The 17,553-nt window shown below is 41.1% G+C and overlaps 1 protein-coding gene across 3 annotated transcripts in view; it reads left to right on the top strand.

Annotated features, from left to right (window-relative positions):
* Positions 1-17,553, top strand: part of STARD13 (StAR related lipid transfer domain containing 13) — a 296,363-nt gene that overhangs the window by 55,346 nt on the left and 223,464 nt on the right. For all 3 annotated transcript variants that reach the window (XM_040543764.1, XM_040543770.1, XM_040543777.1), the window contains exon 3: positions 16,593-16,739. In XM_040543764.1, coding sequence (XP_040399698.1) covers positions 16,593-16,739 — 147 coding nt within the window. The remainder of the gene's footprint in view (positions 1-16,592; positions 16,740-17,553) is intronic.

A 17,553-nucleotide genomic window follows, 5' to 3' on the forward strand; every position in this document is an offset into this window, starting at 1 on the left:
CTAGTTCAGAAAAATCTCCCCAAAGACTCACAATTCTTCATGACAGCAAATGACTCCTCAGCCTGGGAGTGAGTGAGGTGCCAGGAACCTCCAGCAGCTTGCTAGGTGGGCTACAAAGGAGCTCGTACAGCTTCACTGGCAGGTAAAGGTATTTTCCCCAGAGGAATATTATAGAAATTAAACTGTCTTTGACAAGTAGTTCAACTTTGATGAATTGACAAATATCAATCAAAAAATTATTTGTAAGAAAATAAATAAATAAATAAACACATTCCTAAAGGAACTGCTATCATTTCGGCATTTTAAATTTTACATTTAAACCTTTACTGGGTGTGCTGCAGCAAGACTGGTTTCTACCTTTTCTACCCAGCCTTATTGCAGCAGAGCTGAACTACTTACTGATCAGTTTATGCATGTATGTGGTGCTCTAGCCCAATTCCCCTTGTGTTGTTTTTGTGTTTTTTTTTTTTTTTTTCATAAGGTGGCAAATGTCACACCAGGACTATCCTGAGGTGAGCAGGATTAGTAGCAGGAGATGAGTAGTAGGAGAGCCTGACCCTTTTTGAAGCTCCTCAAGTCCTACACTAAGATGCATCTTCAAATTCAAACTGTGATTCTTCCAACTTCTGTCCTGGAGCTTTTGGGTACAGCATGAGTGCTTACACAGGACATAAAGACTTCTCAGCAAGGAGGTATCTAGATATTCCTCTTTAACTCCCAAATCTCTCAGTTCTACACTGCTTTTTGATAAGATTTCGCTTGTTATTGCTATTGTGAAGTCTGTCGCATTTCAAAATGCCCAAACTTTGTTTGAAGTACGTAAGTGGAGGAACTAACTGAAATTCAAGCCACCTTGCATAAGGCTGGGACTTGTTTGTTTTCAGTTATTTGCCAGAGTTATGTCAGCAGACCTTTTTATTTGGATTATTGTGGTTGATGGTTGTTGGTTTTTTTCCTTTTGCTAAAATCTTTCATATCACACGAAGCTGAAGTATATGTGAATACAAATACGACTGATGATAATCACTCCATGGCAGTTTTTTTTTCTCTTTCTTACCAATTCTCTTTGTAATTTCAAACCATAGTATTGTCCTCTTCTTTTACATACTTTTCCAACTATAAAAACAGCTTATCAAATAACATAGACAGAATTTCTGAATGGTTTCAGTTCTGGCACTTCACAAAGAGCCAGGCGAGTGCAAATAACACAGAAGTTACTTAAAATATAATGTATATTAGGACTGGAAGTCAGCGATGGGTAGGCTAAACCCCTGCCTGATAATGAAAACCCTGGCACAGGTTCATGCGTACAGCTTCACCTGTCCCAGAACATCCTTAGTGCATTGTGTCTCAAAGATTTTGCAAAACTCCTGTAGGTTTACAAAAGCAGCTGCCTCTGCTCCCTCCTCTCTCTCACCCCCTCTCACACCAGCAGAAGACATCTGAAGCAAGGCACAGGGAACGTGCCTGAACCGTAATGTTCTGGTGATGAGAGCAGTTGCTATTTAGTGACCCTCATGCTCTTTAAAAGAAGACTGAAAGGCCGGTGACAGATTTTTTGAGCTCTAGGCCACATTCTCCAACCTTTCTGTTATATGAAAGCATTTATATGGTGTCAGCAATATGCTTGCAAGCTCTGGGGATACAGATTTTTTTCCTCCAACAGTGATGCCTGAGGCTACTCTATCAAAGCAGCTTTTTCTCGGAATTGAGATCTAACTGATTTTTAAGGAGAGTATGTTTTATGGATTTTTACCTGCGTTATCTTTTTCCCCAGCTAAAAAGGAAATGCTAAAATCTATAATCACTATTTCTGTTTCTTAGTTTATGATTAAAAAGCAATGAGTCTCCATAAAACAGCATGTCCAAGGGGAGCACAATATGCAAGTCAGCATTTTGCAGTAACATTACCACATTGCCACATACTTCCCTGTTGCCCTTCACTTTATTCTAGCAAGCCTGTTCACAAATATGAGTAGTTACGTTTCTGAAAGTTATTTTGAACACTTAAACGGAATTTACATCTGTGTTTCTGAGATCTGAAAGAAGATGTGTAGTTGGGATTTTGAAAGCTTTAAGCAGATAGCTAGCATTAACAATTAAAATATAAGGCAAAACACATACTGTATAAATTAGTAAGGGATTCAGGAACATAGGCATGCAGAGACATCTGACTGTTCTTGTGCATTAGGTGATGCTCTTAACTTCAGCATTTAAACTCCACCTAATTCCTTCAGCTTCTTCATTTTTGCATATGGCAATGGGCATTCTTGTCATTTAAGGGAAAAAGAAAGAGCATAAAACTACAGCAGAGAGTTATAGTTGTACACCTGATATTGTGGATTTTCACATAGGCAGGTAGCAGGAATTTATCTCTCAGTTTCATAAAGTGCAGAAAAAAAAAAGAAAAAAAGAAAAAAAAAAAAGAAACAGAGAGAGGTTACTTGCAAGAAGCATCATTGATACCATGAACCATGGCCAAAAGTTTATCTGTAAGGCAATGTCTCTCCAGATTGAAAGTTTTTGCTGGTTTTATCTAATTTAGTGACAGAGGAGTGTAATCTGCTGTTTAAAAATTCAGCATTTAATTTTCATCTAAATTTAGATATTTCCACTATCTGTGGTCCTGACCATCCACCGGCCCTGGTAGGCTTGCTGCTCTCATAGCTTCGTTTCCTTCCAGAGAAACTGAGATGTGGGAGGAAGACGAGAGGGAGTGGGAGGGGAGATGCTGCACTTGTCTCTACATGAGTTAAGGCCCAGGTGGCATATTATCTGGATCTGGTTGGCAGGGAACGTATCCAGTTTCCACATCATAGGAGAAGCAATCTGTCATATCAGGCACATAAAGTCCGTACAAAGTCAGAGGAAAAGACATCGGTGTCTTTGAAGACCTGCAGAGGGAGATCCCATCTGACTCAGTACAGCATTTAAGAGACCTAAATTATTGCCACATAAGATAGCTATTTTATTTTCTTTTACGTTCTGCTCTTAACCTAATACTCTCCACCCTCGCCAGCATTCAGAAAGGAACTAAGTACATTAGAGATGGGCTTGCGATGAAGTTCACTGACTTCACTGGGGCTCGGCAAGGACCAGCTGCGCAGAAAAAATGGGAGTTTCCTTCTCAACAGATGTTGAGAGACCCCTTTCCTCCTTGTAAGAAAGAAAATGACGGCGTGTGGACTGAGTGGCACACCAAACAAGAACCGAACAACCCAACACCCTCCTCACAATGCAATATTTCTTCCTATTTCTTGATCAGGGATTAATTGCCCTCTATGAAAGAAAAACATGTCCATTTATAAATCAAGTGTATTTTCTCCGACCAGTCAGTTATGCTGATCAGCAGCTGCTCAGAAACACTTAGGGCTGATATCTCCTCAGCTTTAGTTTGTTGTGGGGCAGTCAATCGACTCTCTCATGTCTGTCCAGACCCAAACTGTGATTAAACTTTGAAGTTTGATCTCTCTGATATTTCTCCCTATCTTTCAAACTGGCTTGAAGCTATCTAGGAATATATATATGGAACTGTATATCAATTTTTTATTCAAAAGTAGGGGGTGAAATTCCACAGCAGCTGAACAAGCACCAAGTCTGAATAATATGACTTTGTTCTCTTAAGACACCAGGCCAAAAAAAAAAAAAAAAAGACAGAGAAAACATGAAATGATTAAAATATAATTATTTTAAATAAAGAGTGAATAAAATATAATGGAAGAAACTCCGAGGAAATTTATTTAGCATTTTAATTAAAACTATAAATTCCGATAATGAACACTTATTGGAAAATGTAAGGAAAGGGCTATTACAAAAAAGTAAATGAAACTAGACCAGTCTGCAGAAAATAAAAAAAATAATGGATTTTTTAAAAGCCATTTAAAACTATTTTGATAGATCTGTTCCAATATGTTTGAGATTTACTTATCGTGGAAGACTAGAAATTGGAATTTTATTCATTATCATCAGTGTGAACCAAATGACAAAGGACCACAATTAAAATTAAGATCCCCTGGCACTAGGAGTTGTACTGTAGCATAATTTAGGCTTCAAGGCCTTGATTTCCTTGTGACCAGCTTCTCCTGATTGCCTTTTGTGCTGTGATGTCAAGGTAGGAGGCCGAGCCTCCAAATATTCATCTTATGTTTTGCCAGATTTTGCTCTCTTAATTAAAGGAACGGTTGATTATGGTCTGACTTCGGCTTCCAGCATCCAGGATTTCTGCTCTTCCTCCCTCCCTCCCTCCTCATGTCCTTCCCTTTCATGCTCCCAATGTAATAGTCTTGAAAAAAAAACTTATCACAAGAAAGATCAAAAAAGAGACTCTCCAAAACTGCACAGTCTCATTTCAATATGCCAGACCAAATAGACAAATTATAAATCCTTTCAGATATACTCAATTTTAGTCGTTTCTCTCTTGTCCTGAGCTGAAATATAGGAGTTTGAAAAATTTTCTCCCTCTCTTGAAGTCTCCTTTTGTATTCAAATACCAGAGGTGAGCTCTGACTCACCACTAGCAAAAGCAATGAGCTGTACCAAGGGAAACTGCGGTAGGATCAAGTGGTTCAAACAAAATTATGATTTTCAACTGGAGCAGTGTACCTCTGATAGCCAGCGTTGCCTAGCTATTAGAATTTGGGTAATTTTTACATGTGAAAGTGTCTGAAATTATCCATTCAGATGCTGCTATTCATAAAAGACTATCGAAATCAAGGCAATTTAATCAAACATCAGGTTTGACAGAATTATTTTCTGAAGTTGAGCAGAATCGGTCATGTCTGCACCAGCGCTATTTATCCTGGCTTCCTTTCAATTTACAACAGAACATTGTCCACGTACAATTCAGAAACGCGCGTGTAGATATTTTGTGCAGTTAGGTGTTTAAGCGTGGTGCTTAACAGCATGTGTAATTGCAGAAATACTTCTGAAAATCTGTGGTTAGATGATTTTGGATCTCAGGTACTCTCCTTGGATGTTCATGAGGCAGTCTAACTCGTGTAACTGCAGAAATACTCCTGAAAATGTGTGTTAGATGATTTTAGACCTCGGGTAACTCTGCTTGGACGTTTCCAGCTGGGGAAACTGAGGCACGGCCCTGAGGAGCCATTTTGTGAAGGAGCCCAGCGGCGGCAGCCCTCACGCCACGACGCAGCGGGACGGAGCCTGCTGGGCACGCGGCGAGCCCGGAGCCCCCCCTCACGGCCGGGGCACCCCGGCGGCTCTCCGCAGCCTCGCTGGGCTCGTTCCACGGCCCTGAGGGAAAAGCGGGCGGGGAGCGCGGCTCCCCGCTCAGCCTCGCCCTCTGCAGGCACGGCTAGCCTTTCTCCTCAGCGGGAGGGCGGCCAGCGGCTGCCGGGAGGGACGGGAAGAGGGCAGCGGTCCCCGCAAGGCAAGGCGCAGCGCGCTCCCTCACGCAGCGCCCCATCCCCACGGCTCGGGAGCGCGCTTCCCCCCCGCGCCGCCAGGGCGCGCTCCCGAGCCGCGGGCGCCGCCGCCCGCCGCTGCCCGCCAGGTGGCGCCGCCGCCCCGCGAGCTGACGGCCGCCGCCTCGCCCCGCCCCTCCGGACACGTCACCAGCAGGGCGGGGCGCGGGGGAGGCGGGAGGCGCGGGCGGCGCTGCGCGCGCACCTCGGGGCGCTGGCCGGGGCGGGGCCACGCCCCCTTCTCCCCCCCCCCCCCTTCTCCCGCCCTGAGCGCGCGAGCTTCTGGAAAGGGCGGGCTCGGGCGCGCGCTGGGGCCGTTGGGCGCGGGCGGCGGCCATTGTTGGCGGGAAGGAAGGGCGGGAAGCCGCCCCGCCCCCCCCCTCCCCCCCTCGTCGCCCTTCCCTCCTCACACAGCCCCGCCGCCAGTATGGCGGCCCCTGAGGGGGCGGCACTGGGTTCTGCCTTTGGCCTTAAAAAATGTGAAGACAGCATTCCCTGCCCTGTGATTTCTGTTGAAATAAAGCTTGCCCGTGCAAAGGGTGGAAAGTCATTTTTTATGAAAGTTACTCTGCTATAATATGAGGAGTCTGTGTGCAGTCTGATGGCCTGAGGTTTATAATGTTAACAAATTGCTCTTTGGGCTGAAGCGTAGAAAACATTTCTTTGTTCTTTCTCAGTTGTGTGGTTTTTAGGGGAAAAAGTCTTTGTACTGCCTGTGAATGGGCGGGGGTCGAGTATTGTGTCCCTGAAATTCCAGGGAGGCTCTCTGGATGTGGAAGCTGCTGCTTCAAAATTAGGTTCATCACTAACCACCATGGAGTTATGACTGCGTCTGTCATAAATGCACAGAATCTGTGCCTCAGGAGTTTCAAGACTGGTTAATATAGTCATGGATTAAAATAATATATAATATAATAGATACTTAGAGAAAATCCATAGATAGTGTTTAATCTATGTTAAGACCTAGTAGTTAAACATGGATACTTGGGTGTCAAACTTTGGTGAAGATTTGGAATTGTGCCTAATTGCTTTTCTGGGCTTGGGACTAACATCTTCTCCTTATTGTTAGCTGGATGAAAATCAGGATGTAGTTTAGAAGGGTTATTACAATCTTCAGCTGTTCTCTTGCTCTACCATAATTCACGTTCTGCTTTTTTTCCTGTAACCAGGTATTCAGAGCCACCAAAGATTCTTCCCTTTTGCAGAGCTTTCCTTGAGTATTCTTTTAATACAGGAGTGTGCCTTTCATCAGTTGTTTTCTCTATTAATTTCTAATTTCTGCTTAGAAAGGTATTGCTAACCTGGATATTTCTCTTCAACAGTAGATCGTGAGAACTTTTGGGCAGGGGATAATACCAAATTTGAAAGAACCCCATGAATGCCTGTGAGTCTTGGAAAGTACCCTTTTTGTCCTGTATATTTTTTTTTTATTTTGGTCTTTTGTCGTAAGTATAATGACAGTACGAGTGCCATTTTACCAGTTTCATATTTGTCAGGAGCGGCTTTATTAATTGTCTGTTTGTATGTATATAGGCCCCACGGAAGTACCATATGATTCTTACTCTAAAACAAAACAAAACAACAAACAAACAAAAAAAACAGTGAATAGCTGTGCCATAATACATGGGAGCACTTGCTATTACCAATTATTTTTATTACATTTTAAGTATTCTGGCACTTAGCATTTCACGATAGGTTCTTCAGGTACGTAGAGCAATTTGCCGGCTGTTGCTGCACCTCTGTCTTTATCCTTTACCATCTTAATCTCTAGAATCTGTTCCAGAGTTATTCTAGGAAATGTTGACATTGGTATTTTCAGAAAAAACGACTCGAGTGTAGTGCCAGACTGCCGGGGTGTCCCTGGCACTGGCAGGCAGGGATCGATTCACAGCTCTCAGCACCTGTAATGCCCTTTGGCTGCATGCCGAGCACCAGCTTTCATCAGAGTGCGCTCTGACAGCTGACTGATTAGCGCCAGTTATCAAGGCAGTAGACAAATCCTCACTTAATTCAACTATTAACTAATAATATCGTCTTAATAATTTTAGTTACTCTTTTACTAGTACTAAACAAAGGCCTACTTTAGCTGTTGCAGTAATGAGGAAAGCACAGCATGCCACAGCAACCTTTTAACAGTTACCTGCTGCCCACAGCTGACAACGGAGCAAGTGCCCATGTTGCCTCAGGTTGCTCCAGGTAGATCAGTGCTCACCCGGCTCCAGTTTGGGGTATGCCACGCAGCTCACTTTGTTCAGGGGCCAGCAGCAAGAGGAAGGCACTGGCGCTTCCTCCAGTGTGTCTGTGCTGCAGTTAAGCCTGGTGGTGACTTTTCTTCTGGGGTCTTCGAAGGCTTTTCCCCAAAGTGTGCTTTACACTTGATGGGCTTTATGTCTGACGTCTCCGAAGTGTTACATGGACCGTGAGATAATTTTTGATAATACCAGTACTGTCACTTGTATCTACTGTTACTCTTCTTGATGTTATTTTTCATTTACCTGTTAATCTCCAGGAATTTACATTTTCATGTTACTTTTGAATTACTGATCTCGAGGCAAACACTGTGCTTTCCACAAGTCTCACTTGTTTCCCTTTCTCACATTGACCAGAGTAAAGTTTATTCTGTACACATCAGTGTCCGACATGATCATGGCACAGGGGAGTCCTCTGTGGGCTCCACATGGGGATTTGTCTACCTGCGCTCTTCTAAATCGTAATGACTTTCAATATGGGAGAAACATGTTCTCATTTCCGCACAGAACAGAAAAGAGCAAGGATCTGATGAGGACTCAGCATGTCTCCATAAAGGTTTCCTTATTTTAGTATAAGGAGGGATTTATGTAGCATGCAAGCACAGCATTAGAGCTTTAAGTCTTGTTAGCCTTTAAAATGCTACTGAGGTAGCAGCAATTCAGTCTTTGGAAAAGAAATGTGTGGGATTTTTTTAATCCCTACTCGTGCACTGAGATACAACATGGCCTGTTTTCACTGGTATCTTGAAAGGCCTAGATCAGACTAGAGCATTTATTTACTACAGTGGTCTGGTATTTAGACTGTACCATTTATTAAGCAAAGATCTCAAACATCACCCCCAAAAAATCATTAATTCTTAAGTGTTGGATGTCCATTGAGCTGTGCTCACATTTAGTGTAAGATGGAGGTTTCACAGTGGGCAGTGGACCTTGCAGCAGTTTGTAGCGTAAATGTCCAAGTGAAAGTGCCCTAATGGAAGAGCTCTGCTTGTCACGTGTTTGTTGGCTATGATCCAAGAATACATCCAGAATTACACGGATTTGTTAATATGTTTGGGTCAAAACCAGAATAATCTGGGACACAGTCAGAATTTGTCTGCATGATGTAAAAGTCCTGTTCAATTTGCTGTCCGTCCTTGTGATACAGATGTAACTTGCAGGTTATGGTACTGAAAGCTGGCATAGCATCCCGTGTGTAATGCCAGTTGTTTTTTCCTCAGTTCTTACACCCTTTCTTCAGGCATCAGCTGCTGACCACTATCTGAGACTGGCTATTAGGCTAGCTGGGCATTGATAAAGTAGGGGTTTTTGTTATTTTCTGGGCTGTTTTATCAGTTTAAGGTCTCCTGGTTGCTTTTTTTCCTGTGTATGCCAAAATGAAATAATGCAATCTAGGACTAAGAGCTTTTTGCTTATCCTGAGGCCAACCTTAACTGGAAGGCTGATTAGTTGGGGCTGATTATTGAGTCACTTTGATGGACGTACAGCCTACATACATATCCCAAGATGAACGTCTTCACAAAACGCGATGGTGGCTGCTGCTTTCTTTGTAAAGAAGGAAGTGCTGTATTTCCATTTTCCAGTTGAGTGGTTTGTCTTCCCCAGAAGAGAAGGGCGCAGATTTCTCAACTGTTAGAAAACATAGGCTAGTGTCTTTCAACCTTCTGGAAGAGTTTCTGATAAGTTTTTATGTGCATAGGTTCTCCTCTTATAGCTCTGCCTGTGCAAAAATAATTCAAGATTTGTTGGACAAATAAGAGATGTGTGTGATGGAAGTAACTCATCTGTTTAGCCTGGGGATGAAGTCCTGTTTGCTGTAGGACCGGGAAGACCAGTACACTAGTCTTACCAAGTCTCATATGTTTCATAGAGCATAGTTTCTGGTGAAAACTCAACACTTCTGCTCTGTTCCCATCAAGGCAGGTGTCGTAACAGATAAAGTGGATTATTGTTGTGCTTATTTCCTCTTCAGCAAGAAAGAGGAGGAACTTCCTGCACAGCCAGGTGTACCCAGTACCAAAATCCTACTATTCTTCTCCCTGCTGAGGGCTGATATAAAATACATTAGGCCAAAAATGAGGCTGAGCCCAGCTCTTCTGCGTCCTGGCTAAGCACAATGATCTGTACATTTTCTTTAAGAGAACAGTCCAATTGCAATCTGAAAAGTAGTTTATTGGTGCAACTAAACACACTTGGGAGAAGGCTCTGTAAGTTTCCTTTTAGAGTATGTAACTTCTTAGAGATCTAGTGGCATGAAACCCCTCAGCTTTGGTGAAATCCGGTCTGAAACACACGGTTAGTCAACAAACATCAGAGAGATACAAATAGGCATGTTACATATTCAAGTTGCATTTTCAAGGTAGTCATGGTATGAGTTAGTGTATTTTGAAGTTAGTAATTTCTGGTTAAGTAGAAGTTAAATGTGTCATTACCTGTGTGTGTGAAATATTTTGACATTGGCGATCCCTAATGGTGATGCTCAGATAAAACCACTGCTGCAGAAGGTGCCAAACTAAATGCAAAAGGACAGTTGGGAATTTGCTGCACAGAGCAGGAGTGTTTGGGATACAGAAGTACAACTCGCTTCCTCCACACCTTGCAGTGAAGGATGTGGTAGAATAGATAAACGGTGAGCTGGCGTCTGGTCTGAAGCAGCTGAAGATGGGATAACCCAAGAGGATAATTCATATGCTGAAACGGGAGCAGATGTCAATTCAGACAGCTTGTTTGGCCGTTCGGTGCCAGTCCTGTAGCATGTGTCGGCAGTGCAGGCTTGTCAGACAGCCTGTTTGTGAAATTTGGTGTTGCCTGACATCATAATTTGTTAGAAGGTGGAGAATTGTGCTGTAGGCGTTGTGAACTGAGAAAATAAGAAGGGTTTTTTAATCATCTGAGCAAACCCAAATTAAAATTTTATGTTAAAAGCAACTGCATGCCATTTTACATTGTCATTTTGTAAATGAAAAGTCCAATATGAAACCAGTTGCTTTGCTAACAAAACAAAAAAGCTCTGCAACGGAGTTTTCATACTAGGCTATCTGGAACAATGGGCTACTGCAGTTCAAAACCAAGTAGTAATGTACAGTTGTTTTTGAAAACATTTTGCCCCACACCTTTCCTTCAACTAAATTCCTTTCTTTTTACCTTCCTATCCCTCTCTCTTGTCAGAGGTGAAATGCTATGCTGGCGCATCCCTTTCAGCCCCAGAAATTAGCTCAGGTTTCTTCATCTGGGCAATGTTTCTGTAATCTAGTATTTGGAAGCCTCCTTTGATACCAGTGTTTCAGTTCTGCCCAACTTAGAGCTGCAGCCCTTAAAAATTGATGTACGAACCCTTGAAAAAGGGGCACGACTTTAGGATTATATTCTTTTAGTTGATGGACATTACCACTATATGCCGTCCATGCAATGTGCTCTAGGTGATCCTGCTGGCAGGGGGTTGGACTGGGTGATCTTCAGAGGTCCCTTCCAACCTCCGCCATTCTGTGACTATGTGAAATCAAGGTGTTGATTGCAAATTAGAGGCTGTGTTTACCAACTCACTGTTTGAGAAATAAAGAGCTTTTATATATATATATATATAAAAACCAACTCCTTATATATATATATATGAGTATCTAAGATGATGTTAGTTTCCCTTGAAAAAGTCAAATACTAGAAATGAGGTAAGGGTTGTATTATGTTACTTTCACGTAGTACCTCCTCTTTCATGCTCGTTTTGCACCTTTTAATCCGTGGGGTTGGGGTGGAGAGAGAGGAGTATATATCCTTATGGTTCTATGTCTTGAAGTTAGTATTTCCACACTGTTTTCTATATTATACTGTATTTATCCTCAAAGGCATAGTTAATGGTTTACTAGAACACAAACACATAGGTTATAGAAACCAACGGTTAAGCTTAGTGGAAGAAGACAAAGTCAGTGTTTCAGTCACAGCCGGGCACCCAGGAGGCTCCCTCTGAGCCCCAGGCAGCACTTCTGTGCTGGGCGGGTGACGGAGCCCTGGCACAGGCTGCCCAGAGAGGCTGTGGGGTCTCCTCCTTGGGGATCTCCAGAAGCCGCCTGGACGTGGTCCTGGGCAGCCTGCTCTGGGTGTCGCTGCTTGGGCAGGGGTGGCACCAGGGGCCTCCAGGGGGCCCTGCCAGCCTCAGCCAGCCTGTGGTTAAGTGATGTGACAGTACTATGAAGGAAATGGAAGCCAGAAACAACCACAAGTGTCTTTAAAGATCAGTTTAATTTGCTCTAGAACATCAAACCTTCAGAAAGTTTGGTCAGATTCACACGTGCATGGCTTGTATCACTACTGAAAACCTTCCTGAAGAATTCTGTAGCTTGAGACAGGCAGAGAAGCACAACGGAGAAAGCAACTGGGCAAGAAGGAAAATGCAGCTCCATGCGCAGTCGTGTTTAGGAAGTGTAAACATCATTGGTCTGGGGAAAAGGGTTGATCCTATGAAATGTATTTCCTTTAAAACAGATTAAATTAACACTATGTTCATATTAGCGTTTATGCCCTTTTTCTTTGGGAAGACTGCTGAGATCCTAATAGCCCATCTTAGGTGAATGCTTCCATGTTTGTGGATAAGAAAGATCCAGAACTCTGAACTTCATGCAGTGTCCCTACAGATCTTTCCCAGCAACCTCACTGTACTTGTGGTTTTGCCTACTGACATGAGAAATTAAAGAGACTTTCCTTGATCCGTTCTGATGGATAGCAATATAATTGTTAGAAGTGGAAAGGTTGCTAGCTGCAGAGTTTACTTTACCTGCTTTCAGGGAGGGAGGTGGCACGCAGTTGTCCATCTAAAGGCTCTGTAAATATTTAAGAAAAGCTATAGTGGGGTAGAAGGCAAAATTCCCTTTGAAATATTTTATCTTTAATATAGAAAGCATGCATAAATCTATTTTGAGAATAAGAGTCCTTTGTATTCTATATCCTTTTTTTTTTTTTTAGAAGGATTATTTATATGGATCCAATCTGGCTTCCTTCCCCAGTCCCTGTAGGCAAAGCCACCAGTGGCTGAGAGACCTTTTACAGAACTTCTTTTGAGAACAGAGGAGCCTCATCATTGCAGCAAGAGCAAAACATGGGTATTTGGTCTCTGAAATTCTTCCACAAAATCATTCTTTGTGGATCTCGCTTGTACATCAGAGAGAATTTTATCTGAACCAATTTACCATTAGGGAGGAGGATTAAATAGCACTGGCATTTTTATTTGGAGGTTAGTAATTTATCACTAGAAGTTTTACAATACATTAATTAACAGAACAATTGGACCTATTGAATGTTTCTGAAGGGAAAGCCACATGTTATCAGATAAATTTAGAGTTGTGTAATTTTCTCATAACCCTTCCCTTGGAAGCCTTGCTGCTTCCAATATAGGATGAGGTCTGGCAGCAAGGTTAACCCTGACCTCTGAGTGTTCTATATGGACTTGTTCATTTTTGCCACATTCTTTCAGTTTAAATTTAGATTTGCTGGCAGCTATTATGCCTATTGCAACAAGCTTCATGGGCAAAACACTGAAACAAATATGCCTTTAATCACAGATGTTTTTGCTAAATAAGATTAGTGAAGAACACTTGAAAGCTGAGAAACAGGGTGCAGAAGCCTTTGGTCGAAAAGGCACAAATAGTTGAATGTCTGGAATGTATTTACTTCTCAATCTAAGGAATGAACAAGTAATTGTTTAGATGATGGACCGTAATCTTGTACCCAGTTTTACCTCTGTAATTTGTTGTTGGTAGCAATGAAATTCCAGCTATGTAAGTGAACACAGAATCTGCTTGTGAAAGTACATGTAACAAAACGTTAAGCTTGCTGTTCAAAAATAAGCTATGATTGCCATACAAAGTAGCAACCTGTAACTAAATCTTATGTTTGGCTGATCGCTAAATGTGTTGTACTAAATATTACACAGTTGGGTTAGTTCTTCATATACAATAACTATCTGAAGTATACTAGCTGCATTAATAACTGCTTTAATTTTAAAGAAGTGCATCCCACTTAGTTTATAATTAGCACAGAGGACAATACTTCTGTATTTTAGATTTTTAATCTTTTTTTTTTTTTTGTCTAAAAGAGTATATGGGACTTGAGGAATCTATGTGACAAAGCAGTTGACATTCAAGACCAGTATGTCTTTCTCCGCTTAATGTGTGGCATGATCTTCACAAACAAAGTCACTCCACCTCGAAAAAATTGTTTAACAGGATACTCTGGTCTTATTTTCTACTACTGTTCATCTGTCTAGGGTTGTCCAAGGTGTAACTAACAAAAAGCATTCCTGTAATGCGCTTCTGTCTCTAAGCCTTTCAGGTTCTTCAAGAGATAATAGTATTCCTATGCGCTGCTCGAGTGACTGGCTCCAACAAATAAAGAGGATACAGAAAGGAGTGCTCTCCCTGTACACCTTTTTTAGGGGAAAAAACAGTGAATAAAACAGCCTGTGGTTCTTAGATACGTTAGACTCAGGCTTTTTCCCTCCTGAAGGGCAAGATGCAAAAGCTTCCAAAGATGCTCCCACTCCACTGCCTCTGCGGTTGGTTTGGGCAGGATACACTGCAACTGAAAAGTGCTCTTCTGAGCACTTCCACAGCATCCAGCCTTGTTACTAGGGCAAAACACTGACAAACTGTGTTCCTTGTGAATGGATTAGGCAGAATTTATTCTCTTGTTAGAAGTCCTACTGTGCAAGCTGTATATTTCTGAATGTAAGTAGCATCATGTTTCAGCAGGAATTTCAGGCGACCTTTGAAATATGTAGCCAATCAGCACTTATTCCAAATGGCACTTTTGTGCTGAGTTTCCAATTAGTCAATGGCATTTGTTAAGTAGGCCCATTTAGCTTTATTTTGAAGGATAATGAAAACTCATCTTTTTCCTCATCCCCTTCATTTAGTAGACACACTATAAGAGTCCTACTGAACTAGAAAAGACAGAACTTAATGGAGAAAATTGGAGTTATAGTGTGGGGAAACGTGAATTTCTAAGAAATGACTCTGGTCTGACTTCTGTTACTGTAAAACAAGAAACTTAGGAAAATAAATAAAAAATAAATTCAGGGGTTGGCCCATTCAGAAGCATCACAAAGTACTGATGAATGCTAGAAATATTGATCCAGTAGGTAAGTATTAATCAAATGCAACAGCTAAATGTGCCTCTCAACACATGGAGCTGTATTGTTTATTGTAACACTATATCACATGTTTAGTATTACGTGCATTTGAAATCTTCATCAGAAACATTTATAAGCCTTTCTTAATGTCTCCACGATTTTTCATCTTCCTATCTAAATTATTGAGATACTTCTGCAACCCTCAGAAATACAGAAATTAAATAATATTTTCTTTCATTTCCTTCACATTTCCTGCATAAGATCATCTTGCTCAGAAAGTATTCAACATGAGGAGTGCCTTTTGATACTCACTTTCTGGGAGCATCTTGTATTTTACTTTAAAATGTTTGGGAAGACAATGGGAAGTAATCAACTAATTGTTTAAATGAATTTAATAGCTACAGAGTTGAAATAGAGCTTAACACTTTGAACAGTATTTCAGAAAGAATATTCAGTTAGAGCTCATAAAAAATTGAAAATTGTAAAGATTTGGAAAATTAAAGATATTCAAGTTTCTGTGTTTCTAAACAATGCCCACTAAAAGAATACCAGCTTCTCCTTCTGTTGGTAATGTGGGACTGGGTGTCTGAAGATCTGCAGAGGCTTATACTCAGTTGTGGTGGTGAAGATGTGCAATTCCATTAGAAATTAGATGTGTCAATGTGATACTGGAGTGAGCCTTCTGGATTCTATTTGTAATGCCTTTTTCTATGATAGTGAACAAATTGCATTTTTTTTTCTGTACTACTTGCTAAACCATCATAAGGAAATAAATCACCACAAAGTTTTGTCAAGTTAGAATAATAATAATAATATTTATCTAGCTCCCCTGCGTATTGTGGAATGTTGGTATGATACTCGGATGATTTTGGCAGGCTGGCAATGTAATACTACTGTTTGTATGCACAGTCTCTTAAAACTGATTGCAATAAAATGATCCTCTGTGCAAAAATCTGTTGTTTCTGAAAATAAGGAATATTAAAGAACTGAAAGCAGCTTCAGGACAGAGACTAACGCATGGACCTGTAACTGCCCCATGGTGACAGGGAGATCACTGTGACTGTATTTTTCTTGGGAATCTTTATAAGTGATTTGAATGAGAAAAATGAGGTTTAACACAGCAGTGTGCACAGGGATTGCTTTGGGAAGATACTCAATGGGAGTCCCTGAAAGGGACTTTGAGGAACTAAGGAACAAGAAAAGTGTTTTTGGCAGTTGCGCTAGAGGATTAAAAGTTTTTATTACAGTGAAACAGTTTAGATAAATAGGGAAAATGCATCCATCAAAACAGAAAATGTTTGAGACCAGGGAAATATTCTGACTATCCAGGAAGATTTTCCTGATGGATATACAGAAGAAAGTTACAAGACTTAATTAGGTCTGTATTTATAGTAAGGAATAAAATACAGGTATGTGATGACCTTCATTTTTCTGATCCTTCTTGACGGTAAGCAATCAATGGAGATGCTAAAATGGAAGTTGGTTAAGGACAAGACATTGAAGTTATTTTGGTTTCAGCCTTGGTTATGCGTAGCTTGAGCTGGCAGTGGTTCACCCAAGATGAAGTGTTAGAAAGCACTTCAGATGCAGAGGTGGAGCACGATCATTTGGGTACGAAGAGCAACCATGAATATGTTTCATAAGGACTGGAGTGTAGTTGAAACGTTCTAAATGGAGAAAGTTACCCATGGACAGAGAAAATGCTGGTCAGCATTCTTCTTGCAGACTAGCCAGAAAAATGAGTCTTCAAGTCACAAAAAGCTTGGATGCTTTAAGACTTAACGTATGTTTGATTTGTTTTAGACCCAACCAGAAAAAGGATCTGAATGGTCAGACTCTATGTCATGTCTTATGAAGAAACTGGAACAGCTGAATTTAGATATTGAAGAAGCTCTGAGTGCTGGCTCTTCTCCCTCCAGCACTCCTTCTACCAAAAGGCACAAGCAACTGGTAAGAACATGTGTGTCATATGATATGTTTCTAACATTTAGCTATCAGATGCTCATCGAGTGATGGTTTTCAGATTTGGTTGTGCTTCTGGGTAGGTTGAGGAGCTCAGCTTCAGGGATGAAGTAACTTAAAGATTTGACTCAATAATAACAAAACCTCATGAGCTGCTTAGACACAGCTACAGGCCAATTAAACAAATGTCATAGGATTGAACTTGTTTGTCAACGTGTCTTAAAAGCATTAAACACCCTTTTCAGAGGGGAATTTGGATCTAGATGATTGCATTTGATGCAATTTTTCAGGATAGAAAATTGTGAATTAGAAGTTTCACTGTTAGCCTATTTACATTTGTACTGTTTATTTAAAGACGTAACAGCAGAAAAGGGTTCAATTAATATTTGTGGGTATTATGTTTTATTTAGAAGTGCATTACTGTATTTAAGAATATTTTGTGATGGCAGGTGTCATCAGTTACCCAAGCTATTTGTAGGGCAAACAGGAATAAGAAGGAACAATATAATTTTAGCAACTTTTGAACAAGCATTTTTTTAAATATAGAAGCAAGTAACTGGAAAGTGAACAGTGCGAGAAAGTAGGAGTGTTTGTTCTCTGCTTTCGGCTATGATTAAAGTCAGTTCTTAAGATAGAGTTGTTTGGATTTGCAGCTCTGAATCTTAGTGCTGGCATGAAATTGCTGGAAGTTGAGCTTGTTTGAATGCTTTTCCCATCACTACTGCTTCATTTTGTCAAAATAAATTCTTTAAGTAAATGTCTGCAAAGATCACGGTGTAAATGTTTGCATCCTTCGAGTTGG

Source organism: Cygnus olor, chromosome 1 (assembly GCF_009769625.2).
Source record: "Cygnus olor isolate bCygOlo1 chromosome 1, bCygOlo1.pri.v2, whole genome shotgun sequence".
NCBI lineage: Eukaryota > Metazoa > Chordata > Aves > Anseriformes > Anatidae > Cygnus > Cygnus olor.